The following is a 26830-nucleotide window of genomic DNA, read 5'->3' on the forward strand; positions in this document are numbered from 1 at the left end:
GCTAAACTCTGGAGAAGCGTCAGGAGAGCATCAGTATTTGCACAAGATAGCCAGTGAAGGTGTGACTTTTTTCAGATTTAGATTGTTTTAGATTTAGAGAGTGAACAAGCTTGAAAATTGAGAGTTTCTCTAGTAGAATTGGGATGGCTGATTTGCATAGAGGGCACATAACAGTCTGCAAAGGGGTGACCTGGTGGGTAGTTGATTGTCACCATGATTTCCACAAAAGATCTTTCTGGGGTTTTGTATACAGTGAGGAGTCTGTAAATTAACCTGTGCCGTGATTTGAAATGTCATTAAGCTTTCCTGCCATTCCCATTCATCCTTATGGCTCTTCAGGATTGATTAGAGGGATTGGCAGCTTTTTTTTTTTTCCTCGGGACAGTTGCGCTCTTTTGCTGGGCTTAATAAAGTCACCATGTGGCATGTGGTGAGCTCTGGGTATCCAGTTCTGCTAAGGAATGAGATCTAAAGAACCGCACCCAGAAGTTCAACAGCATTTAGGATCAAAAAAGTATGTTTGTTTTTAATATTTCCTTTTTAGGAAGAACAAGCACTTTTGATTTACATAATTGCTCATATCTAGATAAAATTCTGAGCTGTTTCAGGGCAGGAACACTCAGAGTTCTGTCAATCCCCAAACAGGCCAGAAATGTATGAGATTATAAATAAATTTAAAAACTTCTAATTGCCTTTTTTAAACTTCTAGCAAGGCAGCCCCCATCCTAACTCAAGAGCAATCAGATCATTGTTTTTGTGCTCTCCATTTATATGAGAACAAGAGGTCACTGGATGACATTACTGCTTTGTAAATTTAGAACAAATAAAAGGAAATGCTACTTCACCTAGTGCGTCGTCATCCTGTGGAATATACTGTTCCAGGATGTTGGTCGAAAGCTGTAGCTGGAACATAAAAAATAGCTGGACTGTGCTCATTTCTAGCCATGTTTGCCAACAGGGATAACCAAGCCTCATGTTCCAGAGCATCAGCTAATTCACGGATGTAGCCGAGAGCAAACACCCTGGACTCCCTGGCTGGGAAAGGACAGCTTTTCAGGGGGAAGATTGCTGTGGCTTCTTTTGGAGATGACAAGAATGATTTTTTTTTTTTTTTTTTTTTTTGTGCAAGGTGTTAGACTGATCATCAGTCTCCTCTAGGCAGCACAGTGTATGTAATAGCCTTTCTCCCTCTGCTAGTATCCTTCAACAGGTGGATGCCTGGAGTTGAAATTACTGGCTCAAGTAGAAGGAGGTAGAAGTGGTAGGATGAGTGTTTTTCTTTCCCTGTGAGTGAGAGGATGTTTCTGCTAATCTCAGTTCTGCCCTTATTCAGGACCAGTGTTGTGGCATTCCTGTTGCACACCAGCCTGCGCAGGTAAGAGACCAGTGGCTGCCTGCAGCACAGGGAAAGCAGGAGTCTCTTAATGCTTACAGGGTACCTGGTGTTGGCTGTTGTGTCTGTGAGGCTGTAAGAAAGGCAAGAACTGTTGAACGACTCTGCGAAGCAAATGTCCCTATTAACATGTTTCTGGATTCCTAATTATCCTCATTAAAATGTTTAACTGTAACACCTGCATGTTAATCAGAAAAACAGGTTTGTTTGGTTTCTTAATTTCCCCAAAGAATTGTTACACTAGTTACATTAAAATCTTATCTGTCCTTCACAGTGAAGCCTGAATTGTCCTTAGAAAATGAGTGAGGTTTGAGATTGTATTATTTTATTTCCCACCTCTGATGATACCAATAAATCCCTGTGCAAATGTTGCTTTAGAACTGACTAAGGGGGAATGCTCTTCATAATTTTATCTTGCACGAAGTTACATTTTATTTGCAGTTTTGTAGTTACACAATAGACCCTTTATTTTAATTCTGTGACTCTCTGTCTGGATGATTCAAGTATGAAAATCTTCTTGATCTTTTTATTTGTCCTCTTGTCTTGTAAACTTTAAATTTGTTCTTTGAACAGAGGATTGTCCAACACTGAATGTGGGAATTTTTAAGATGATGCAGAGGTGACTTAAGAAAGAATTAATGATTTTGTATATTGGACAGTTTCTCCAGTGATCCAGGAAGTCAGTAGCCTCAGAAATTAATTCTTACCAAAGGAGCATCTGCATTTTGGTATTTTATGCCAATATTTTAGATTTCATGTCTTGCAAGGTGATGTAAAAAGGATACTATGTACTTTGCATTTGCCTCCCCCCGCCGAAAAGAGAAAGAAAAATATGAAAAGGGACAGCACTGAATAGGAGTGTTGTGAAATGGGATTGTGGTGATGATAAATTAATTTTACCAACTGTTTTAAATTTTTTTCCCCCCACTGCCCAAGAACATGCCAGTGGCTTGTTGAATGAACTGGCACTTCCTTATAAAAACTGGCTGGTTTTAAAGCGACGAAAGGCCCTTGGATGCTTCATCCTAGGATGTTTTGACTTCACATAGGGTACTATTGTACATAGGCAATTATAGATGTTCTTGTCTTTGTCGCCAGAAAAAAGCAGAGACCTGCACTGTCTGAACAAATTATTTGAGCTTGGTTTTACTTCCAGGGAAAAAGCTGCTTCCTTTTAGCAGAACTCCAGAGATGCTGCTAGTTCTTCTCTAACTTCACACTGATATTTGCAGTAGTGTTTCATGCTCCATAAAAGGTGTCTCTAGGGTAGCCTTTCTTATATAGCAGAGGTTTTGATGGAAATACAGTTAACCGTCCACTTTTCTTTTTCCTTGGGAAAGTAGGAAGACCCCTCTGACTACCTTCTTTGGGAAAAAATTTTATCAGAGCTGGAATTGTTTAAAGGAAGAGTCAGGGAAGAGGGAAGGACTTCTTCCTTTTTATTTTAGAATTTTATTTTATTTTTAGAAAATTGTAAATACTTACTTCTGTTTGCTTACAATTGATACATATCGGGTCATTCTGTCCGAGATGGAACACTCCATGCCAAAACTGTGTTTCTAATGTGAATGGCCAGTCCTTGCTTTAAAACGATATTTAGCTCCATTCATTGCCTACTTAATGTGTCAGTAGCAATCTTTTCTAAGTTTGGTAAGGTCTCTGGGTAAAGTTAGTGTTACTGCAAGTGAATGTTACAGTCTATCCTCTGAAAAGGTATTTTGAAAATGGAAGAACTTAAAATGAAGCAGAAATTTACAAGCATATCTTTTTGGTTGACATTACATACACATTTCTTAGTGGATGTGCTGATGCACTTCAATATCAACTAAAAGTTTCATGTTCAACTTCAGAGGCTTTTATTTCTCATCTGTTCTGTGACTCATAATGAGAGAAGCGAGAAACAGACTAGAAGTTAACAGGGGTCATGTATTCAGATGTTAGGGTACAATTTGCTGGAAAAGCAGATGATGTAGGCAATTTTTTTTAATGTACAAAATGTGGAGGCCGCAGGAGAGTCTGGGCTGCTGGAAGTTTTTACAATTGACTTAAAAGGGAGCCTTTTGATTTTTGTTAATGGTGCTCAACCTTAACGCAGCTTTTCTTAAATCTTGCAAACACTTCAGTATGGTTCTAATTTAAGAAGTCAGTTGGGTGGAAATCAGTACAGAGGTGTACAGAGGGAGACAGTGTTCATAAGATAAGGTAACAACAGTGTGGGGAAGAAAGACTTTTGTCTTAGGAAGAATAAATGTTGATTTATAGTCAAGTCAGACACCAGCTGAGTGGGCAGTCCTTTGGACAGCAGATGTGGTCCTCTGAATGGCTAGGAGCTTTTATTTCTCTTTGCTGCTGCCATCTGACAAAAGGAGAGAGCATTGGTGGTAGGCTACACGGAGAGCTGTCCGCCTTCCTGGGCAGAGGGGAGCTTTGGCCATCCTGCATGTCTTCTGCTTGTTTATTAAAATGCGGAACTGTTTATTTAACACAGGGCAACTAATGCACGGAATTTAGCGCAGCGTAGAAACACACTGAGAAGAGTATTTTTAGAGGAAGGCAAACTCACCACAACCTCAAGCTGCTAGTGAAACATTTGTTGGAATATCTTCTATGTAATAAATGTAGAACAAGCCCTCAGGAAACATGAGGGTTCAAAATACAGTGATTTCTCTTCTAGATGGCTTATTTGGTTTATCTTCTAGATAGCTTATTTTATTTGATTTCTCCCCTCCTCCCTCCCCACTTGTCATGACTCTAAACAGGTTTTTAGTATGATGTTACAGAGCATGTTATCTGATTTATTAATAGCTAGAAGATGGTATATATTATGGAGTTAACAAAATATTTTAATGTCATTACCAATTTCAAAAGTCATTAAGTACTTAAAAAACCCTTATGCTAGTTCTGCACATGTAATATATTAACTTTCACTCCTCTGTGCTTGATTTGTGTTTTGCTGTTATTTGAGTCTGAGAGATTTCTTTATTCAGTTCAGTATTGGGAATGACAGCTAAAATCTCTGTGGTTCTGTACAGTTATGAAGGAATTAAGATATGTTATGGTGAAAGAGAAACATGGTTGAAAGACGCAAATAATTTCTGTTCTGTTTTGCAGCTCATAGCTTCTGAAAATAGTCTGCTTCAATAGACTACACTAGTGATAATGTGTTCTCTTGCTGTGTCTCACTGACATGCTCAGAATACACGCTATTAATTATCTCTCACTTTTCAGGTTATCACTCCATGTCGGAAGCTCATCCTTTGTGCTGATAACAGAAAAGAGATGGAAGATTGGATTGCAGCACTGAAGACTGTACAAAACCGTGAACATTTTGAGGTAAGAGGAAAATATGTTCCTTTGCACTCTGTGCCTTCTCCCCTAAATAACAGCTTGTTCCGAGATTGGAGTCAGCTTCCAGTGAAGTTAATAGAGGTTGTTTTTATTGACTATAATGGGTATAGTGTTAGGCCTTCTGTAAAAGCTATCCCAAATACACTGAAGTGATTCTCCAAAGAATGCTTGTGGCTTTGTATACTCTCCTATGGTAACTCTGAGAGTGCTTTTCAGAGTATAGGTAGGTTTTGAAACACAGTTCTCCCATTGTCTTCTCACTCTTCAGTTATCCTCCCTGTCCTAATTCACATCTTGCCAGCTTGGTATTCTGCCTACTGCAGCGCATCTGTTTGCTTTTTGGGGCTGTAGTTAGACCAGCACTGCCACCAAAAGAAGCTGTCTTGTGTTTTCCCCACTCTAATGCTTGTCTTCCTGTTGTCTCCTAACCTGTGCTGGCACAAGCATTCCTCTGCCATGCAATAAACCAGGTTGGGGAACTGATCTTGCTGAAAAATTAATCCAACAAAAATGGGGAAGGGAAGGATCAATTCTCAAGCAGATAAGTTCTCCAGTTCATTTCCCTACACATACTTGCAGTGAGACAAGGATGGGAGGTAGGACAGGAACCAGGAATGAAGGTGTGGCTTCTTCTTTAGGTAGTCTCTTCTGGCTTAAAGACCACCTTGAGTTACAGCCATATTGTGTATAACCTGCATGTGGTCTGCTCTTCCCTAGTAGAAGTGTTCAGTTTCTGCCTTTCCTGACTGCTATGTGCAAGTCTTTGTTTTAAGGAAAAAAAGTCTTGTTGCTCTACTTTAGACTTTGCTGTAATACATTTACTTTACTAGTCTACCCAGTACAGCATGGACCATTTCTCAGGGATGCATAACTGGTACGCCTGCTCACATGCTCGACCAACGTACTGCAATGTGTGTCGGGAGGCATTATCCGGAGTCACATCGCATGGGCTCTCATGTGAAGGTAAGAGTGCTTTCTTGTTTCCTCTTTTGGGAGCGCTGTCTTTATAGCTTAGTGCCAAGTTCCAGAGATAATTTAAGAGGAATGTTGTTAACAGTTTGCAAAAAGATGTAGAAAAACGGCGCATAATAAACTCGAGAGAGCTAAGGCTGTGTATGAGACTGGAGGTCTTTTCTGGACCTGATGCTGAAACCCAATATACCCAAATATTGCCATCCCTTATTAAAATCATGCATCTGAAGTGAACAGGTATGTATTTCTGAGATATCAGATAGAATATGCATAAGAATAGTCCTGTCCATAAGAAGAATCATATTTGTAAGAACATCCTTGTTAAGTGTTTGAATGCCAGGAAGTTATTCTTTTTCAGCTTTGGCGTAGCAGGCACACCTGGCTGCGCACAGCTCATACTTCTAGCATGAATGAGGTTACACCCACACTGTGTAAAAGGATGCAGGAGTATATGACTATGTAAATCATGTCAAAGTTAACAGGGTGATAACTAAGCTTTGTACAAGCAACTGGCAAAAGTGACAAGGCAAGAATTAACAGCTAGCTCATCTTACTCAGTATACTTAGAGCTGATAGTTTTGGCAGTGCTAACAAGTGTGTGCCCATGCTTTCTTCTGGAGCCAAATATGGTTACTTGGGAAAGCTTTTGCACAGACTGTCATGTAATGTGTTCTGAGTCAGGATTAATATATTCTTCCTCTCTAGTGTGCAAGTTTAAAGCCCACAAGCGGTGTGCTGTGCGGGCAACCAATAATTGCAAGTGGACAACTCTGGCCTCTATCGGAAAGGATATCATTGAGGATGAAGATGGGGTAGGTGTTAGTCTTAACTCTTCTAGCCTTATCTTGATGTGGAAGCGCTGGCATGTGCTCTTCCGCTTTCTTTGCTGTACGAATAGCAGATTCTGCCTTTATATGTTAGCAATGTGGGAAAGGCCTTTACTGTGAAAGCATAAGGTTCTGTGAAAAGTCCAGTCAGGGTAGCGAGGACTCCTTAATAGAAAGAGACTCCTGCTATGGACTGGAGGAGTTGAGGTTAAATAACTGGAGGCATGGGGAACCTGTTCTGAGTTTTGGCAAAAGAAAGATAAATGAGTGGTTGGAACAGTACGTTAGCATACGGGATGTCTGATGCAAGTCTGTGTTTCCTGGGTAGCCTGGGGCGAGTCACGTGGTCTCTTTGTGCTTAAGCGTGATGTTAAAAGCCACAAGAGTTCCTCAGGTGTTTTCTAGAAGTTGCCTTTGCTGTCCTCAAACAGTGCATATAAAGACTTACCTCTCTGTATGTCTGAGTACCACAGTGCATCCTGCGCCCTTGTGTTGCCCTCTGGAAAGTCCATATTACTTCTCTTCCTCTGTACCATCTGCAGATCTCAATGCCACATCAGTGGTTGGAAGGAAACCTACCTGTGAGCGCCAAATGTACTGTGTGTGATAAAACCTGTGGCAGCGTCCTACGTTTGCAAGACTGGCGCTGCCTTTGGTGCAAAGCCATGGTGAGTTCAATAAACATGATCATTTCAGTAAAAGGATAGTCTTTGATCAGGTCTGTGGTGTGTTCTTTTAATGACCTTTACTTAAAATGACGTCTCTAACCGTGGTGTCAGTATTTGCCATGAAGGATGTTATTGTTCTTTCTCCAGATGATAAAAAGCCTGCAAGAGACAGAAATTCAAATTTGTGTTGAAAAGTATCACTGTGATGTATAAAAGTAAGACCTGAAATAAATACCTACCTTCTCTGCAAGCTCATTTTCTTTTGGTAGTGAGCTTTCATAGAAGAATCTAATTGCACTAGATATGAATCAATGCCTCAGGCTTGGGACATGTTGGGTTTTAGGGAGCCATCATTTGTCATTTCTACAAGTTGAAAAGGTACAACAAAAAAAATGACAATAAAGAATACTAAGCTATTTTAATAATAGCAATTTCCTTTCCCATTGCAATAGGTTTCTCTTGTCTAACCACTGCAGTGATGCAGATCTTGCTATTTTTCCAGTTGTCTATAAGATTAATAAGAGAAGTGTCACAAAATATGTGTTTATAATGTGGGGGGAGGGGGCTCAAACCACAAGCAAACCCTCTATCTTACAGTACCAGAAATTACTTAAGTGCCCTACTCTGCACTGTATTTCCTTTTTTGGGTGGCTTTATTAATCCCTTCTGCTCTTACCTATTATGTCACTCATGTCTTCTTGCTTTATTTTTTGCTTTCTCATTTTCTTGAATTCCCAGCTTTTTCTTTTGTTGCTACTTTTGATCTCTCAACTGAGGCTAGGATTTTGAAAGCAGAATGCCTGAAGGCTCTTAAAGCCACATAATCTGTTATGTAGTCCTCTCAGCACTCGAAGTGCTAGTGTTATAAATTCAGATGGCAGAAAAAGTATGTAGTAATGGAAAGAGGAGAATTAGAAGAAGACTCTGACTAGATAACTTTATTGATTAACATTTTCTTGGATTCTCCCCCTCTTCCTTTCTTCCCTTTCCTTTGCAGCCTCTTGTTGGGTGGTTTTATGAGTTATACCACAGTGCCCAAAAGAATCTGAATTAATGGGTTTTGGTGTTTTTTTTTCAGGTACACACAGCTTGCAAAGAGTTGTTGCCAAACAAGTGCCCTCTTGGGTTGTGCAAAGTATCTGTCATTCCTCCTACTGCTCTTAACAGCATTGATTCAGATGGTAAGTATCACTAGTAAGTAATGCCTTCTTTCTCTTCCTCTCAGTCACAGTCCCTTCAGCTAACACTATTAATGCCAGACTCTGTCAACTGAAAATTCTGCCTTTTGGTGTTGCTGAAATTCCAAACTGGAAGGTATTGCTGAAGTATGGCGGTGAACTGTCTGCTTTGCTTTTGCATTCAGTTTATTACCCTGTAACGTCATTATTTGCTGAGCTGCAGCTGTTAAAATTTATTGAAAACAACAACATTACAGAAGAAGTTTGGAAAGGTTGGGGAAGCTGAAAATTTTGGCATACTGCTAGAAGATAAGTGTGACATTTGGCAGCATGAGGTGTGGTTCATGCTGGATTCAGGGCTGTGCGCATTTGGTGTTTACCCAGTGAATGCCATAAGCACAAGGAAAGTATTAGTTTCTTCATAGCTGTGCTGGGGTGTGGGGTGTTGGGTTTTTTTGTCACCGCATCTCCATGGGCAGATTCACATCTCTTGGATTTTCCGCCCTCTCCCTTCCCCTTTCCCCAACAGGTTTCTGGAAAGCTACTTGTCCCCCTTCTTGCACGAGCCCTTTGTTGGTCTTTGTCAACTCAAAAAGTGGAGACAATCAAGGTGTAAAATTTCTACGAAGATTCAAACAGCTACTGAATCCAGCCCAGGTCTTTGACCTCATGAATGGAGGACCTCACCTTGGGTAAGCAGATGTTCTGTGGAAGCACACATTCCTTGTAAATACCAGAAAAGTACAAGTGATTTATTTGATTATAAGCTCATCCTCAAATATAACAAGGAACCTATTCCTCAGAGAAAAGTGAACACACATGAAGTTTGGAGGGATTTTCCCCACTCTGTGTTTAGTGTTATCAATTAGATAAAATGGAAAACGTTGTTAAAAAAGGTCATTATTTCCATTCATTAGTAACAGCAGGACAGCTTGAGGGGGTTTGGGGGAATTCCGGAAACACTCCTCTGGAAGAAGACCAAGCATGGAAAGCCTGAATACAGAAGAAAATGTGTCAGCAAACAGACTTCTAACAGGCATCATGATGTAATGTTAACAAGAGTTAACTTGAGTGAAATCAGGTGAACAGACAAATGTCATAGATAGCAAATTTGTATTGTCAGAATGAGATTTATCTAGAAATAACTTACCTGGGGAGTATGTGAAACTTCCATCCCTTAAAGATGTATGGTGACATTGGGTAAACATCTCTTATGAATGCTTTTGATAAAGTTGGTGCTTGAAGATGTAAGGATTTTCTCTATTACAGTAAATCGTGTTTAGGTAATAATAAAAAAAACCCCAAATATACAAAACCAAAATAAAAGCCGGCATTAGTTCTGGAAAATCTTCAGTAAGAAGCACAGTTTCAAACAGCTTTAGGAGAGGTTGTTTTTAATATTCTGGAAAGGGTGAAAAGAGAAATTTGCACTTGTCTTGCTGGTGAGTTGTTTGCCTGCCTGCAGGACAGACAGGGCGCCAAAGCATTGATTTATGTTGCTTTCCCAGAAGGAGAACTAAAGCTTGTGAGACTTTACATCCTCTTACAGTTGTCTGCTTACTGAATGACTGCATAAAGTTCCCACTCTTCAAGCTTTGCTTTAATTGGTGTGGCCTTGAGTGCGAAGGCAGTGACATCAGAGCACTCCAGACAGTGACAAATAACTAGTGTTGGGCTGAAGACAGCAAACGAGCAACAAGGAATTAATTCAATGGATAATGAGCTATCACATGCTTGTTTCCTCTTCTGTTCAGACAAAAGTGCTCTGCTTTAGTAGAGGAATATGTCTGGGACATATTTCTGTAGTGAATAGCCATTGTAAATTGCTTAGCTGTATTTAGAATTCCTTATTTATAATCATTTTAATTAAACTGTAAACAGGCAGTGGCCCATATTCATTGTGAAATCAGAGCTTACTTTAAGCAAATCTGCCATGTTTATTACCTAGTTTGGAATTGTTTATGGTTTCTTTCTATAACAGCTGATTGTTCTCTCTTGCTTTTTTCTTTCCCTTCTCTGTAGTTTACGCTTATTCCAGAAATTTGACACTTTCCGGATTCTAGTTTGTGGTGGGGACGGAAGTGTTGGCTGGGTTCTCTCCGAAATTGATAGCCTCAATCTTCATAAGCAGGTACCTGCCCAATGAGCTTGGTTGGATAAAAGAATGAAGGAATAGCAACAGCATGGGTTGAAGAGGACTTTCTTTGATCATACAGATGTAGTTTGCCCCAGCACTGAAGCCGCTGAAAGTTTACCACACCAGTGTTCTTGCAGTAGTTTTCTGCAAGAAGCAGTACCAGGCTAATTCATTATTCCTAACTCCACTGCTCCCCCACAACTCCCTCTTGCAAGATCCAGCTTTGGAGTAGCTCTGAGTTACTCCTGCTCCATTGCTAGCAGAGACGTACACTCAGAAAGGGCTGCAGTTACAAAATGGAGAGTTCCGCAAGGGTAGTGCTCCTCATCTATTCCCTTTAATTCTCATGGTGGTGTTTCTGAGTCCTGGGATAGACAGAAACTTCATTGGAGCAGAACTATCATACAGTGTTTAATTTGTTTGCATTTTGTCTTGAAGATGTCTATGCTAATTAGATAAAGCAATAGCACCACCTGATGGTTAAATAAATACATCTGCAGAAGGGGTTACTTTCAGTAAGATGCTCCTCGGGATGGTAGCTGTAATACACTCCTCTCTCAATTAACAACTTAAAAGTAGAGGAAATTTTTCCTTACTTGGATGCTCTTCTAGTTGTTCTCCCCATTGAATTACTTTCTCCTCCCCCTGGGACTAGCTGTTTCTCAGTGGCTGGTCTGTGTAAGGAATCAGTCATGTTACTTGTGGCTGTTCGTGGCTTATGTTTTCCCATTTGAATATCAGTTTTGGTTTCCTTTTCTCTAATGCAGTGCCAGCTAGGGGTGCTGCCCTTGGGAACAGGGAATGACCTTGCCCGTGTGTTAGGCTGGGGATCTGCTTGTGATGATGATACCCAGCTCCCGCAGATCCTGGAGAAGCTGGAGAGGGCCAGTACCAAAATGCTGGACAGGTGAGTAACCATCACTAATATCCTCCCCCGCTCAAGAGCTGTGTGAAAATACCCTTCCAGGAGAACTGCGCAGTTCTTGATTCTACCCAGCTGCTGAACTTCTTACTAATGCCAGTTAACATTTTTTCTTTGATAATCCACTGTCACCCTTTAGCAACAAAAGGTAGCCTGGCTTTCTGTGTCACTGCTGCAGAATAGTAATAAGTGAAATTGTCTGATGTCCAGTGTCCTTCCTTGTGTACCAGAGTTCTCATCAACTGAATTTAACAGCCTTACAGTTATGGGGGGTTTTTAAGCTAATTTTTTCTTGGTAAATTTGGACCAGTTTATCTTGAGTTTGGCTTAGAAATAAAAACTGAATGCTAAAATGGACATCTTTACCTCTAGTATTGATATCACCTATATATCTTTGTACATTTAAAAAAATGCTCATTGTCTTTAGAGTTGCATCTTGGCATCTGCTATGTTGAATCAAGTAGTGCCCACAGAATTTCTGTGAGAGAGGGAAGAAGTACAGAAAAGGTCCTTGTGCTGTAGGATACTTGATCATAGTGTCATCCCTTCCTCTTCCCCTAGTTCAGCCCCTCTGTAGTTCCATTACAACCTTATGGCTTCTGTACATCGGTCATACCCCTGCCAAAATGCAGTTTGTTCTGCTTGAGGTTGTAACCTGTTATGTCCTTTGGATAAAGGAGGAAATCATCTGCCTTGGCGTGACAGCTATGATGTCTCCTTTTCAACAGGTGGAGCATCATGGTGTATGAAACCAAACTCCCTCGCCAGGCCTCCACTTCCACAGTCACTGAAGATTTCAGTGAGGATTCTGAGGTACCTCATGAGATGCAGAGAGCAGGGGACTGGGAGCAATGGTCTCAGAATAGACATGATAGGAGGCAGTGGTTGAGTTCAAATGGAGCAAGCCTGAGCTATGACGTGGGTGAAGCAGGAACTACAAAGATCCTGGGTCTTTAAGTCAACGAAGTGTTATGAAGAAGGATGGAGGTTGGGTTACCAGAGTCAACAGCCATAATGGGGAATGGGAGGAAAATGCTTCAGAACAGGATAGAGAGGAAATGATCGACTTTTATCTCCTGTCATGACATCATGTTGTTGAGATGTGGAAAGCTGCATAGCAGTCATAAGAATTGTAAAACCCCAATTTTAGGTCCACAGTTAATCAGAGACTCTAAGAACTGCACTGCTGATGGTTTCTAGGTTCAGATTGAGATTTTCAGTGTGGAACTGAGCCCTGGACCACTGAACTTTTCTAGGATAAAAAGAACCTGTACAATGATAGGTACTCTCTGGGGAGCCAGAGTTTCACAGCATATATTGTAACATTGGGAAGCAGCATCCCAGTGGCTTGTTTCTGCCTGTCACCAGGTGCAGAAGATTCTCTTCTATGAAGACTCTGTGGCTGCTCATTTGTCCAAAATTTTGACTTCAGACCAACACTCAGTGGTCATCTCCTCAGCCAAGTGAGTACTTACAGAACAACTGCTTTAAGTGGAAGTTGCCCTGGGAAATCCTGAGACAATCCTTGCATGACTTTGTTTTCACTACCTCCTTTGTCTAGGGTGCTTTGTGAGACAGTGAAGGATTTTGTGGCTCGAGTAGGGAAGGCCTATGAGAAGGCAACGGAAAGCTCAGAGGAATCAGAGGTCATGGCCAGGAAGGTAAAATTGGAAAAATTGTTTGGGTTTCTACCTCTGAAGTAGGAAACTGCTCTGTTTTCCAAGAACTAGGACAGCAGCAGTTCAGCAAACACTAAAAGAATGAGCTACCCAGTCTACTGTTAGTTCTACTCAAATGTTCTTCTTCGTCTTATAGTGCTCTGTCCTGAAGGAGAAGCTAGACTCATTGCTGAAGACACTGAATGATGAATCTCAGGCATCTTCATGCCTGCCAAACCCTCCTCCTACCATTGCAGAGGAAACTGAAGATGGTGATGGGTCAGGCAGTGCTTGTGATTCTTCTAGTGACCGCTCGGTGGGCTCGTCATGTACTGCACGGCCCCAGATATTTCGCCCCCGAGAACAGCTCATGTTGAGAGCCAACAGCTTGAAAAAAGCCATTCGTCAGATAATAGAGCATGCAGAAAAAGGTAACCTGTTAGGAGGCCTGCTTGTGACTTGTTGCAGGCTCTTGAGAAGTATAATTTTCCTTTATTCCCGAGGGAAGTAGGGTTCTTTATTAGAAACAGCTTTCCTGAGTTAGAGAAGCTATTCAGTAAGCCTGGGTGTTTAGTTTCAGAATCACCTCTGCCAAGCCCACCTGTTTGAAACATGGCTTGGTAAATGTGCCTGAAGTCCAAGGTATGTTTTCTCTCATAGGGCAGGTTTAGGAAGTTACTACCCTCCCACACTCTGTTCATTTGCATTTCCTGTCTGTCCCCACCCATACCACAATTGTGTCAGCACAACCCTGTGTGGCCTTGCTGAAAAACATATCTGAAAATACTTGGGAAGAAAGTATTTTAAGTATTTTAACTTGGATTGTTTCAGAAATCTCTCCATAGTACAGCCCAGCAAAACAGTGCAGCAGTGCAACTGCAAGGGAGGGCAGGAACTTGTTAAAATAGCCTTGTCACTGGGAAAATGTTATAAAACTGCACCTTGATGCAAATCGGTTCTGTTGTGATGTGACTTTCTAGGCAGGTGACCTTCTTTTTCACATCTTGACCCTTATTTCTCCAGCCACTCACGCCTGTAGCTCAAAGTTTCATTTCTTTCAAAAGGCATCAGTCACCCAGATGTTAGTCGTAAGCTCAGTGGTTTAACTTAGACCAAAGGAAGTACTTAACAGCTTATTGCTGGAGATAAAAGCACTGAAGTTGCAGATGTGACATCCACACACACCTAAATGTAAACTGTGAACTGTGTAGTCAGTTACAGATCATTGCAATGTTGCGTGGATTTCCAGCACTGCAATACTGTATACAACCTATACTGAGGGCGAAGCTATACCAGACAATGGAAGTTGAGCAAACAGCTTGCTTCTGGTGAAGTAGAGGTATTGACCTCACCGCTTCCCCACTTTGCTGCTGTTGCTTACCTTACGCTAATTTGATGTTGTTGGAGTTCTTTTGGAGCCTAACAAAGTTGCTTAATCCAGCAAGAAGAGTTTATATTTTTGGCTAGTGGGCTGGATTGCCTTGTGAATAGTTTTGGTGAACTCCAGAGTCAGCACAAGGTGGGGGCTCATCCCCCTGCAGAGGCAGTGAGTTGGTAGATCAGCTCAGGGCTGTTCACAGAGCTGTGCCCTGTGAGGAGTTGCTGGGGAGGAAGACCTATTGGTTACATGCAAAGGAAGTTTTGATTTCTTTAGACAACCTACTAGCATTTAATGCTTACCAGCTCTTGGGCAAACTGCAGTTACATTTCAAATGTATTTGTTCAACTTCTCCAAACTGTTTTTCTTCTTCCAAAGTATATAATCTGATTCTTTCCTTTCTATTGTTTTTTACTAACTGCTATTTTCTTCCTCCTGATTATATGCATCATTTAATGTCCATCTGGTTAGAATTTCTGGCAGCATCTAAATGCAAATAAATAGAAGCCCATCACCTATAGCACAGTTTACATCTCAAGAAGCCTGAGTACCTGTAGCATTAAAGGTGGACACTTGTATTTAGAGCCTCACTGCTAAAAAGCCCAGCAAAGAAAACAGGAGGCTAAGTCAGCCCAGTTCCAAAAGCTCTCCAGAGCAGAGCTTAGGTGAGACAAATGATATAGGAAAGATTTTTGTTATTCCTGTTCTTTCCTTTAAGGAGTCAGGGCCTTTAGAGTGCCATCCTATTGTTATTTACATTAGTGGGATGTCTTTCTTGCTAGAAGAGCTGTGAGGCACTCACCTATTTTCTCTTTGCAGCTGTAGATGAGCAGAATGCCCAGACCCAGGAGCAAGAGGGCTTCCTCCTTAGTCTCTCAGCCTCAGAAGAGGGCAAGGAGCTGAGGAATGAGGATAAAATCTCCCTGCAGTCATCCCACAGCAGCAGCTATGGAGTGTCCAAAGGGAGGAGCCAGCGGAAAGGTACTGCTCTGGGGCTGCCACCATGCAGATCGTGCCTGTGAATTACACCTTGTAAACAATGAGGGAGGTGTTACGTGTATTACCTTCCAAGTTCTGTTTTTCTCTAATTTTTGAGCGATTGCTTTTCAGATGCCAGGTCTTGCAGGTTTCTACACTCAAGGCTGTGCATCATACACCCCACTTTTTGCTACATCTCTGATGGCTGGTCCATGATCTTAGCATATGGAGCCTAGGATTCAGAAATCTTCTTGCACCTTAGCCAGTAGTCTGCGTTCTCTTGGCTTTCAGTGCTCGGACAAGGATGGTCTTGAGCATTCTTCATGTCATTTACCTGTTGACATTTCCCTATAAGCCCCTGCCATCCTTTGCAGGTGACAGAGAACAGAAGCAAGTTTGGTTTAATAACTGTGTTATGTCAGTAATTTGTTAGAGATCCTTGGCGCTGCCAGATTTTGAACTTATCTGAGTATTGATTGGGAGCCAAATACCCTGTCTGCTGTGCTGCTGGCACCAGCTTTTTCTCATCTCCATTTCTAATATTTGGTAATTTGTGGGATTTTCTGGCTGCACATATGCCACATCCCTGTCTTTAATGACTGGTTCTGTCAATTTTTTTTGTTTTATGGTGGCTAGAGTGTTCTGCTGTTGAGTGATTCCTAACCTAGTCTTGCTGCTCGGCCTGTGCTGCTCTGTCTGTGTCTGGTCTGTGCTGGTCTGAATCGCAGCGTTATGTTTGTCGATAGCCATGTTTGTGTTGTGTTTTACAGTGTCGAAGTCTCCTTGCGAAAGACTAATTAGCAAAGGAAGTTTATCGCTGGGCAGCTCTGCATCTCTTCCTCCCCAGACAGGAAACCGGGACAACTTGCCAATGCTGAATACAAAAATTCTCTACCCAAGTAAGTGTAACACCCACCACTTCCCATTGAGGCAGCCAGCTGGAGTATGGGTGATGGCAGCACAGGCTGCAGTTGCCACATGAAAACATAGAATTGTCCCACCTGATGTCCTTTTGTGCAGGGTCCACTTGGAGAGAAATCCCTTTGTGGATAACTTTCTGCTAGGGCTGAAAAGTGAAGACTTGGAGGGAGCTGTAATAGTTTCCAGTTTATAGCTGAGACCTAGACAGATTTTTATTAGCACTGTGCAGTGGCAGAATTCAGATGCCAATTACAAGGAGGCACTGAGCTCAAAGTAAACCTGAGAAGGCTGATAGGATGCTGCTGAGAGAGGTTTCTGAAGAATGGCAGCCATAGACTGGGAGCAGCAGTTCCTTAATGTGAAGGCTGAAGTCACTGGAGGTGCACAGACCCAGCAGACTTCCACCTCCCACACCTTGTATAGCAACTTCTCCCCATCACCGTGGTGCTGTCCTTCCACCTCTTCCCCCAAATTGCTTGTCCAAATTTTTTCTTCTGGAAGCAGGTAATTTCCTTTCTCTCTGACAGAGCTGCTGTTTGTGGGTTGCCAGCTAATAATTTAAGAAGCAGGAGGCAGTAATTCTTGAGCAACTTGGAGAACTTCAGTCCTGCTCCTCTCTCTACTCCTTGAAGCAAGGTCGTTGCATGTCTTACGCTGGAACAAAAAAGCTACTGCAGTGGATACATTCCTATTTCCCATTTCCATGTGTCTGTACAACTATGCTGCTGGGCTTAGGTGGTGCCCTGTCAGTCAAAAACTCTGCAGGTAGCCCCAGAAACCCTTCTGCTATTGAGAGAGCTAAGCCTTCTGGAGTGGAAGAAAGCACCATTGCTATTTGCTTTCCCCAGTGAATGACAAGAGTTAATATATTCTTCCCTGCTGTCTTGTCTCTGAGATTGAAGTTACCTTTTTTCTGCCTGTTATTAATCACACTCTTCCTGGTGGTCAATTTTCCCACAGATATCCGTGCTGGTATGTCTGGTTCTTTGCCTGGGAGCTCTGTCATCAGCCGATTGTTGATCCATGCTGATCCCTTTAACTCTGAGCCTGAAAATCTGTGAGTATGCCTAGGAGGTTGAAGGGAGGGAGTGGGCATTTCCAAACAGACCTCAGCAGAGAAGCAGGTTAGTTTATAGAGCTAAATAATGGACTGCAGCAGCACAGAGTTATGCAAATGAATCCATATGCTGGGTACCAGTGGGGATCAGCTTATGTAGTTACACGTTCAGTGACACATCTGACTCACAGTAGAAGATTTTTAGATTTTAGGTGAGAATGAAATCTAGGTCAGTCTTTCTACACTCAGAGATGGCTCTGACTTCCAATTAGTAGGCAGTAACCTGTGGGAAAATCTCTACTCTTACAGCAGGGAGGCCTGAGAAAAGGTCCTGGGCAGGCCACAACAAGGGGAGGCAGTTAGAAAATGTGATGTGAAGACATTCTCGGGCTGATTCTACTAAACTGTATAACAGTAAAAATCCAATGATACAGACTTTTTATCATGGGGTTCAATGCCCCTGAGATGAGTAGCTGACACTTCTGAGCCATGTGTCAGGATCTCTGTAGGTAACACCCTATATAATATATATATTATATAAAAATATATATATTACATATAAATATTTTTTAAATATATATGTATATAAAAGCAATTAGCATTGCTAGTGTTTTGTGAGACCTTTTACACAATGCCAGTGACCTGCAACATAGCTTTTTGTAAATGAAGTGTAGGCTTCTGAGTATGTTTCTGTGGCAAGGGGAGAATTCCTCTGCAAATCTTGCGGCCGTGAAGGCTTACAGACAGTCTACAGGCCAGGGATCTCTGCTGAATAGCCACTTTTGTGGTATTTTGCGTTTTAAGTAGTTCCCAGCAGTGCTTATGAGAGCACCTTGGCGTACAGCCTTCTTGTTCTTCACCTTTTTATGCAAGAGAATTGAGGTGGCCAGAGGGGGGCATGTGAAGTGCTTACCAAATGGTACTCAAACTTAGAAATGGGAGTTTTGTTCTTTTGTTTGGCAGTGAATGTTACACAGAGAAGTGTGTCATGAATAATTACTTTGGAATTGGACTAGATGCAAAGATTTCTTTGGACTTCAACAATAAACGTGATGAGCACCCAGAGAAATGCAGGTGAGTTTGGCTTTGGCTGACCTTTGGCTACTGCCAGCAGTGACTGAAACCACTTCATGTTTCTGTGCAGTTTCGAAGATGATTGTACAGAAGTGTGCTGTATAGATACATTGTCAATCTTGTCTGCGTAATCCTCCTTCGAGGCTTGAAATCATGATGGAGGAGATTAGCTACTGATTTATTACTGATTCATTACACTGTTGTGGCTAGTATAAGATCTTTGAGTAGCTACGTCAGTGTGGATTTAGTGCATTGGTTTATTTACCTCATGATCTCACTCAGATCGTTCTCCTGGGTTTGCTATTTAGCTAAAGAGAATCACATCTGGGCTGTAAATGCAACAGAGGTCTTGATCCTAACATAAAACAAACCACAGGTTTTGGCCTTTTGAATAACTGGGCCACTACAGGGTGCTTTGTGTAGCCTGGGATTGGTACATTTGCTATACTTGAGCCAATACTGGAAAACACTGTTGATGTCCTGTTGAACGAGATTGACAAGTTCTGTGCTAGGGGAATCTGTGTGTTTCTGGTAGTGTGTGTTGATCAGTCACACTCAATTCATACCTGACATTTATTTAAAGCCGAATAGTTTCCTAGCACAAGCAATGACCATTTGGAGTGCTTGACCCTTTTGGAAACAAAGCACCTTTGTTTTAGGATGTACGAGGTACCATTTCAATGTGGGGTTTTTTTTTCCTCTAAGTGAAAATGTAAGTGCTTATGCTAACTTTCTCTCTTTTGATTTTGATAGAAGTCGTACTAAAAACATGATGTGGTACGGAGTATTGGGGACCAAGGAGCTGCTACACAGGACATATAAAAACCTGGAGCAGAAAGTGTTGCTGGAGGTGAGGAGCTAGCATGTCCTTCTGTTGCTAAAACTGGGATGCCTAATTGCATCTCCTTAAGGCACCTTGACTTAGGTGTGGTGATTCTGCTTGGTGACTTTAGGGTGTTTCCCTTGTCTGCCCAATACAATGAACTTGCTGTATCTCACCCTGAGCTAGCTAAAAGTGGCTTTTCCTGGTTCTGGAAGATAACTTGTATTCTCAGCCTGTAAGGGAAGTGTCATCCTGCTGGAATGCTGGAAAGCATAGTGGTCCCCAGCTCAGTATTCAGACTTATGTTATATGTGGTATCTCATGTGAACACATCATTTTAGATAGTAGGTGCAGCGGAAAGCTGTTAATTTGACTACACTGTAATGTGCATCAAACTGAAAAAAAAAATATTCTTGTATGGGTCATGTACAGCATAAACAGGTGGCTTGCAGGAGGAGACCCTCATCACAGCAGGCTGCATAGGTGTTTTAGAAGTTTTATTCCCCTTTCTGGAGAAATAAACCAAAAGGCTTTACCAAGCCTCTCATGTATGCCCTAGTCCTGTTGGGGAAAAGAAGCAACAGTATCTCCCCTAAAATTCATGTCTGCCAAAGGAGAGATGGTTCATGAGACATTAATGGATATGTTCTACTCTGCTAGGCCAAGAATAAACTGGAAGAAACCTGAATTAATTTTTTACTAATCTGTGGAGGCTGTTTTCTGTTCTTAGAGCATGTGTTCTGACAGGAGAGTCTGTCTCCTGCCGTGCCGAGAGTGATGTTACCTTTTCTTCTGTGCAGTGCGATGGGAGGCCAATCCCTTTACCCAGTCTCCAGGGTATTGCTGTACTCAACATTCCCAGCTATGCAGGAGGCACCAACTTCTGGGGGGGAACCAAGGAAGATGATGTGAGTATTCTCCAAGGCAATACAGGAAGCGTTTTACTTAGCGTTGCTTTTGAAGTCATAGTCCCTGTGGACAGTGCTTGGAAGAAGAGGGCAAGGGACCTCTCTGCATGTACTTTCTCTGTGAAGCATATATGATGCTGAAATCCAATCTTCAGCAGCTTCACACCCAAGCAGTTTGTAGTGATTCGGGGGAAAAAAAAAATATGCTGTCCTGGGCATTTGGACTTCCAGGAAGTGCTTTAGATTGACCTTCTCCCCTCAGACTGCGTGAGATTTAAAGCCTCTTGAAGGCAAAGGGAGTTAGATGCAGTCAGAAACATTGTATTATTTGAGATGAAAAAGTGCCTGCTCTCCTAAGAATAATTATTGCCTTGATGCCTACAGCCTTGTTGTTTGAATTATGCTTTAGCTGTCATTGGAAGCACAGTGGGTATATCAAGGCTCCTTTTTCTGCCCCCTAGCTCACTGCAAATCTTCACCTTCTAGCCTTGTTAATTTTGTACAGATTAAAAAGCATAATTGAAAGCCAACCCCCAAAGCTTCACCAATAGGGGTAAAGGGAACCTCTCTAACAGAGCTGTATGTCAACTGAATTCTCTCTCCCTTGTATCTGGCTAGACGTTTACAGCTCCCTCCTTTGATGACAAGATTCTGGAAGTGGTAGCAGTGTTTGGGAGCATGCAGATGGCAGTGTCACGAGTGATAAACCTACAGCATCACCGCATTGCACAGGTATCAGTTGCTTTTGTGAGCTTTTCTTGCCTCTCCCATCTCTAGTTCTTGATGTTTATGCCAATTTCAGCCATTAAGCCCTGCTTTGTGCTTTCTGTTGCCCATGGAAGGAGCATCCACCAGCGCTGCAAATCAGCATGTCCAGGGCAATTTGGGCATGGAATTGTTTGCTAGTGTTCATTGCAGTAAGAGTTAGACCTGCAATTCAAATACAGATTTGTAGTCCAAAGACAAAGCAAACGGTCCCTGCCAGGTGAGGCATGCTTGCCACCCAGGAACATGTGCTTCTACCTGGGAAAGTGCTTTGGAAAGGAGAATATATCATGCTTTTGGAAAACTGGCATTTTACAGCTTCTCTGATGCAATCACTTCTTGCAGTGTCGGACAGTGAAGATAGCAATCCTGGGAGAAGAGGGAGTTCCTGTGCAGGTGGATGGAGAAGCCTGGATCCAGCCTCCAGGTTACATTTGGATTGTTCATAAGAACAGAGCACAGACCCTCACCCGAGACAGGGTAAGAGCAGCCTTGCTTATGCTATATATATCGTACACACGTTTCGGTATCACATACTCCTGGAGAGTGTGGCAATGGCCACACATGAAAGCTTATATTTTTGAGTGTAGGAAGCATATTTTGGTGCACACCATAAAACTTGTTGGAAAGAATGTGATTAAACTTGCATTCAACACTTGGGAAATCACGTAAAGTTGTTTATGCAAGCTTATTTTGCTTCCTTTTCTAGGTGCCTTGTGACAGCGTTTCTTAACACGCTTGCATGCTGTTTTTTCCACAGGACGCCTGCCTCACTGAGTGCTGCAGATTGTCTAGACTCAGCTGTTCAATATCTTAATTTCTCATTATTCTTCAATATGTGGCTTATAACTCGTTGACCAAGTAAAGCAGTGTCTTATGCTTTGTTCAGCAGTGTGTGTCTTTCCCATCTCATAATTTTGAAATATATCTGATGAGTACCAGCATGTAAGGAGTAAGGAGGTGTCCTTGCTGTTTTGCTGTATTACTGAATGTTGGTAAGCCAAAGGAAAGGAAAGGATAAAGGCCTTGCTGTGGCACGAACAGGCTTTATGGTTCCTCCCAACTCTCTAACTATCCATGCATAAACAGTTTGGTTGATAGCAGCTTTTAATACTTCCCAGCATAACACCCCTTCACCCAGCTTCCAGAGCAAACTGAAGTCCTCTGCAAAGGACTTGCCTGTTGAATAACAAGAAAAGAGAGAGCAAGCAAGAGGAAAAAGGGAAGGCAGCCTTATACAGGCCTGAGGCACACTGCCTGCCAGGAAGTTACAAGTATGAATCTATGAAAAGAAAGCAAAGATGGGTGTACAGAGGCCCTGTCATGGTAGGACAGGGTAGTGCCCAAGACCCCTTAAGCTGAGAGAGAACAGTGGGTATTGATCATAGAATGGTTTGGGTTGGAAGGGACCTTTGGAGGTCATCTAGTCCAACCCCTGCAGCGAGCAGGGACATCTTCAACTAGATCAGGTTGCTCAGAGCCCTGTCCAATCTGGCCTTGAATGTTTCCGGGGATGGGGCATGTACCACCTCTCTGGTCAGTCTGTTTCAGTACCTCACCACCCTCATTGTAAATAACTTCTTCCTTATATCTAGTCTGAATCAACGCTCTTATATTTTAAAACTATTACCCCTTGTCCTATCACCCCTTGACACAAATGTTGTGGAGGAGACAGGAATAGTGTGCACAGTCTTTCCTGGAGGGTAAGAGAGCTTCTGCAGTGTCACACTGAGAGTTGGAGCCGGAGTGACTGAAGGAGATAGCACAGAGAACAAGGGGGAACAGGATTCCTGCTGTAAAGGTGGGAGAGAGAAAAGGAGAAGCAATGTATATGTGGGTGTGGTGGGAAAGGTGGAGTGAAGCACAAGAGGTAGAGAGGACACACAAGTCCCTTGTGAGTGTGCTGGGGTGGGGGGCATCTGCAGCCATGGCTATGATTGTGCCATGCGACTCCTCATTGCCTGTAAACCCGGTTTTTGCAGGCATGGAATTGCTGCTGAGGAAGAGGTTCCAGTTTTGCAGAGTGACATTCAGCTTTTGTCTTGACTGTGAGCTTATCCTTATTTTTCTTGCTGTCCTTTTGATCATCATTGCACACCCCTTCCTTCATCTACTGCATAGGACAGATTCGTGCTGTGAAGTGGGGTCCTCTCTTCACGTGTGTGACCCTGTACCTTTGGTAGCATTTTTCAAATGTGATTTGGATATTTAGTTTCCTAAAACTGAAGATGGAAAAACTCAAATTCCCTCATGTGGCCTCATCTGGACCGTGGAAGAGTCGTCAGCAAGGTTGAGATCAGCAGATAGCTTACACTGAGCTGACAGAGCCTGGTTTTGTCCTGTATGAGGAGCAGTAAGGGAAGGGAATACTTTACCACCGGACTTCACAGGTATTTGCAGATGCAGGAGAATGGCATGTCCCCAGAACCTTGGGTTGTCCAGAAAGGCAGTTGTGTTCTACTGGATGCCAGGTTTTCTGTTCCATCCATCTCCTCTCTCTACCCTTAGTCCTGTGCTCCTTACCTGGTCTGTACTCATCTCATTTGACTTCCCATTTTCTTCCCCTTTCCCATCTACCCATCACACTCAATCCTTTCCTTTTCTGGCTCCCCAGGTGGTGATTTTTTTTTTTTTCCATGGAAGCTTTGCACTTCTGTTTGTTATGCTCATCTTCTCTGAATTGTTCTTCATATTTCAGTCTTCATAGTCCCTTCTCTTGTCTAACCTTCTCTCTTGTCATTTCTTGCACTCATCGATCCATCTCTCTTTGCCCTGAGGCTCTGTGTTTCAGTTTTCATTCTTACTATACTCAGTTTTGATCCTTCTGCATTGGATCTGTTTTACTTCTTCCTGTACCACTAGCTGATGCCAGCAGGAATATCAGTACAGGTGGAAGTGGGACAGGTCCTAGCTCTGAGTTCAGCTGCTTGTCCCACCAATTACTGGGGAAGCCCAGTTTACTTCCAGTTAAGAAGGAGCCTTGAACATTTTTAATTTCCAGCTCTGAGATGTCACGTGAAGAGGTATACAGTTATACTGAAGTGTTGAGGCGATATAGCTACTCAGAGAAAAGGCTGCCACCAGTAGGAAATTGGTGGATTTTGCTAGACAGGCCCTCAGAATTGTCCTAGCAATTATGACTAAAACTAGGCTTAGGCAAAAATTAAGGCAAGGCAAGCATGTGGAATGGAAAACTTCAGCCCAGTCAGCTAGTAAGCAACGTTATAAGCAGCTGAACAACTGGGTCCTGCAATGAGAAGTGTCTAAATCAGGTGTACATGTTTTACAGGCATAGGCACAGCCATTGTTTTTTATAGGAGCTTTGTAAGGTATCTTATAGTTTTCTTGCTGTGTTTTTAGGCATTTGAGAGCACTCTGAAGTCCTGGGAGGACAAACAGAAGTGTGAGTTGTCCCGACCCTCCTCTTTCTCTCTGCAACCAGAGATCATGTCTGAAGAAGAATCCACCCAGATCAACCAGTTTGGTCAAGCTGCAGGTGCTCTGATCCACAGGTGGGACTCAGTTTGGTTTTGGTGAATAGAGCCTTCCTTTCATGCCTGAAGTTCTTGTTCTACTCGCTGTTCCTGGAGGTGTTTCTGTTCACTCTTCTGCGGTACTGGTCCATGTCACCGGAGGTAACACACTGTCCCAGCTGCATGAGGACTGAAGCAAAATAAACTTTCTTAGGTCATTCTGAACAAAAAGTGTTACTTGAATGTGCAAACATGGATCCTTTAATCCTTAAAGAACCCATTATCTTTGTCTGATTTTTATTAGAAATTAAACAAAGGCCTCTCTAGGAGCTCAGACAACAAGTTGGGTTCTTATAACTCTGATGCCCAGCAGATTTCTGGAAGAATTCACTGTGTGCTTACTCTTTACTCAGACATTAGCTCCTTCATCTGGGACTCTGAGAGAAAATTCCCAGAGTCACATCAGAGAAGTGTTAATTAAACTGCTGTATGTGCAGCTGCCTTTCACATCACTATGGCCATACTAAATATCTAGGTTGTACTTCAGACTGATCCCAACTTGTGTGCAGAATTGAATATGCACCTGGAGTTGTGCATGTGAAATCTGCCTTGCTTTGCCTATGCATGCTTACTATAGCAGGGAGAATTGCCCTGCTTTGCCAGAGGCTGTGCTCCTCCCGTGCTTTGTCCCTGCTCTTGTCACTCAGATGGGTATTAAAAGGAGATATCCAGTCAGAAAAGATCTCCTGCTTTGAGCATATGCTGATGCAATCTAATTCTCTCCTTAGCATTCGGGAAATAGCCCAATCCTATCAGGACATGGAACAAGAGCTTGCCCATGCTGTCAATGCCAGCTCCAAGTCTATGGACAAAGTCTACGCTAAATCCAAGTCTACAGAGGTACTTCACTCACTTGGCATCACCCATTTTGTCCTTGTTCCATAGCTCTTGGTTTTACTTTCTGATTGACCAAAAGTAGGCCTTGCTTGTCTAAGACTTCTTCCTCTTGACTGCTCAGACCTCTGCATTTCCAGGCTTAATTTGCGCATGAATTGCTTCCCTGCAGGGTCTGAACTGCAGCCTTGTTGTAGAGATGGTGAATAATGTCAAAGCCCTGCATAATGAGACAGAGCTGCTGCTGGCAGGCAAGATGGCGCTGGTAAGAAGCACAAAGCAGGAGTAAAGCAGCCTCTTACTTTCTCTCCTCTCCCACTGTTGCCTTGGCAAGCAAAATTTTGCTAGTCTTGGTCGTCTTTGTCTTGTAACAAGTCAGTTTAAATGTTATCATCAAGGAATTGGGCTGCTGTTGCTACATGGGCATGATGAGCAATCAAGCTAGCTTGTGCGGAGTTTGGAGCTCAGAAAAGATTAAAATCATTAACTTGGTAATGGCTGGGCAGAGAGCCTGCTGCACACTTCCCTTTAAAAGGAGGAACTGCTTTATTAGCTAGGAATTTCAAGGCAAGGGCCTGACTCTGTGTTCCACCATGTGGCTTTTAACTCTGCTTTGCTTGCATTTCTGATCCAGCAATTAGATCCTCCACAGAAGGAGCAGCTCCAAGCAGCCCTGGCAGACATGGACCTCCAGCTGAGGAAACTAGCAGATATCCCCTGGCTATGGCAGCTTATGGAGCCCTGCGATGAGGAGGTGAGGAGGACCAAAGATATATTTCCCTAGCTCTTCACTTTTTCACTAGTTGGCTCTGAGTGTTTGACTTCCTGTGAATATATGATTGATGTGAGAAAAAATCATTAAAAAGGAAACCTGACTCCCTAGGGCTAAAGAAAGTAATTTCCTGCTAGGGTCCCTTGCCTTGACATGGGATCAACTTTATCTGTTCCCTTGCCTGTCTTGATCAGAATGAGTTTAGAATTTTTTTTCCTCCGTTACAAGGTCATGGAGCTGAGCTTGGCAGTACTTGTTGCTCTTGGTCCATTCCAATCAATTTATGACTGCCTGATCTTCCCTTTTTGTCCTTACAGAACCAGATGCTGGATTATTCTAAACGCAGCCGCAGTGGCAAATTCCGTCTGGTGACCAAGTTTAAAAAGGAGAAGAACAACAAAAATAAGGAGACTCATAGTAGCATGGGATTGCCGGGTACCAAGTCTGCTCATTCATTGTGTCTCTTTGTCACATCAGTGTGGTCACACCACTACCTGTTCTCTGTTTCCTCTCAAGTTCTGTCCTTCTTGTGTTTCAAGGGCATCTGTCTTTTCTTGGAGGTCTAGTTTGTCTTCACATGGCAAAGCAGCTTATTGCTCTGTCCTGTCTAAGTCATGATCCCCCAGTACCACGCAAATATTCCTGAGCAGAAACAGGAGGTACCCTCTGAAGAATTTTGCCTAT

At 42.5% G+C, this 26830-nt stretch overlaps 1 protein-coding gene across 7 annotated transcripts in view; it reads left to right on the forward strand.

Annotated features, from left to right (window-relative positions):
- Positions 1–26830, forward strand: part of DGKD (diacylglycerol kinase delta) — a 70831-nt gene that overhangs the window by 37404 nt on the left and 6597 nt on the right. For 6 of the 7 annotated variants that reach the window (XM_064457228.1, XM_064457224.1, XM_064457225.1 and 3 more), the window contains 25 exons: positions 4622–4726; positions 5572–5704; positions 6419–6525; positions 7083–7208; positions 8287–8389; positions 8916–9078; positions 10409–10517; positions 11291–11430; positions 12174–12258; positions 12814–12908; positions 13007–13106; positions 13261–13534; positions 15301–15462; positions 16230–16358; positions 17341–17437; positions 18401–18511; positions 19265–19361; positions 20135–20242; positions 20861–20974; positions 21353–21487; positions 24368–24519; positions 25269–25380; positions 25547–25639; positions 26009–26128; positions 26464–26581. In XM_064457228.1, coding sequence (XP_064313298.1) covers positions 4622–4726; positions 5572–5704; positions 6419–6525; positions 7083–7208; positions 8287–8389; positions 8916–9078; positions 10409–10517; positions 11291–11430; positions 12174–12258; positions 12814–12908; positions 13007–13106; positions 13261–13534; positions 15301–15462; positions 16230–16358; positions 17341–17437; positions 18401–18511; positions 19265–19361; positions 20135–20242; positions 20861–20974; positions 21353–21487; positions 24368–24519; positions 25269–25380; positions 25547–25639; positions 26009–26128; positions 26464–26581 — 3088 coding nt within the window. Of the gene's footprint in view, positions 1–1121; positions 1376–4621; positions 4727–5571; positions 5705–6418; positions 6526–7082; positions 7209–8286; positions 8390–8915; positions 9079–10408; positions 10518–11290; positions 11431–12173; positions 12259–12813; positions 12909–13006; positions 13107–13260; positions 13535–15300; positions 15463–16229; positions 16359–17340; positions 17438–18400; positions 18512–19264; positions 19362–20134; positions 20243–20860; positions 20975–21352; positions 21488–24367; positions 24520–25268; positions 25381–25546; positions 25640–26008; positions 26129–26463; positions 26582–26830 lie in introns of those variants that run through there. The other variant, XM_064457230.1, reaches the window with a different exon arrangement.

The sequence above is a fragment of the Phalacrocorax carbo genome, chromosome 7 (assembly GCF_963921805.1).
Source record: "Phalacrocorax carbo chromosome 7, bPhaCar2.1, whole genome shotgun sequence".
Classification (NCBI taxonomy): Eukaryota; Metazoa; Chordata; class Aves; order Suliformes; family Phalacrocoracidae; genus Phalacrocorax; species Phalacrocorax carbo.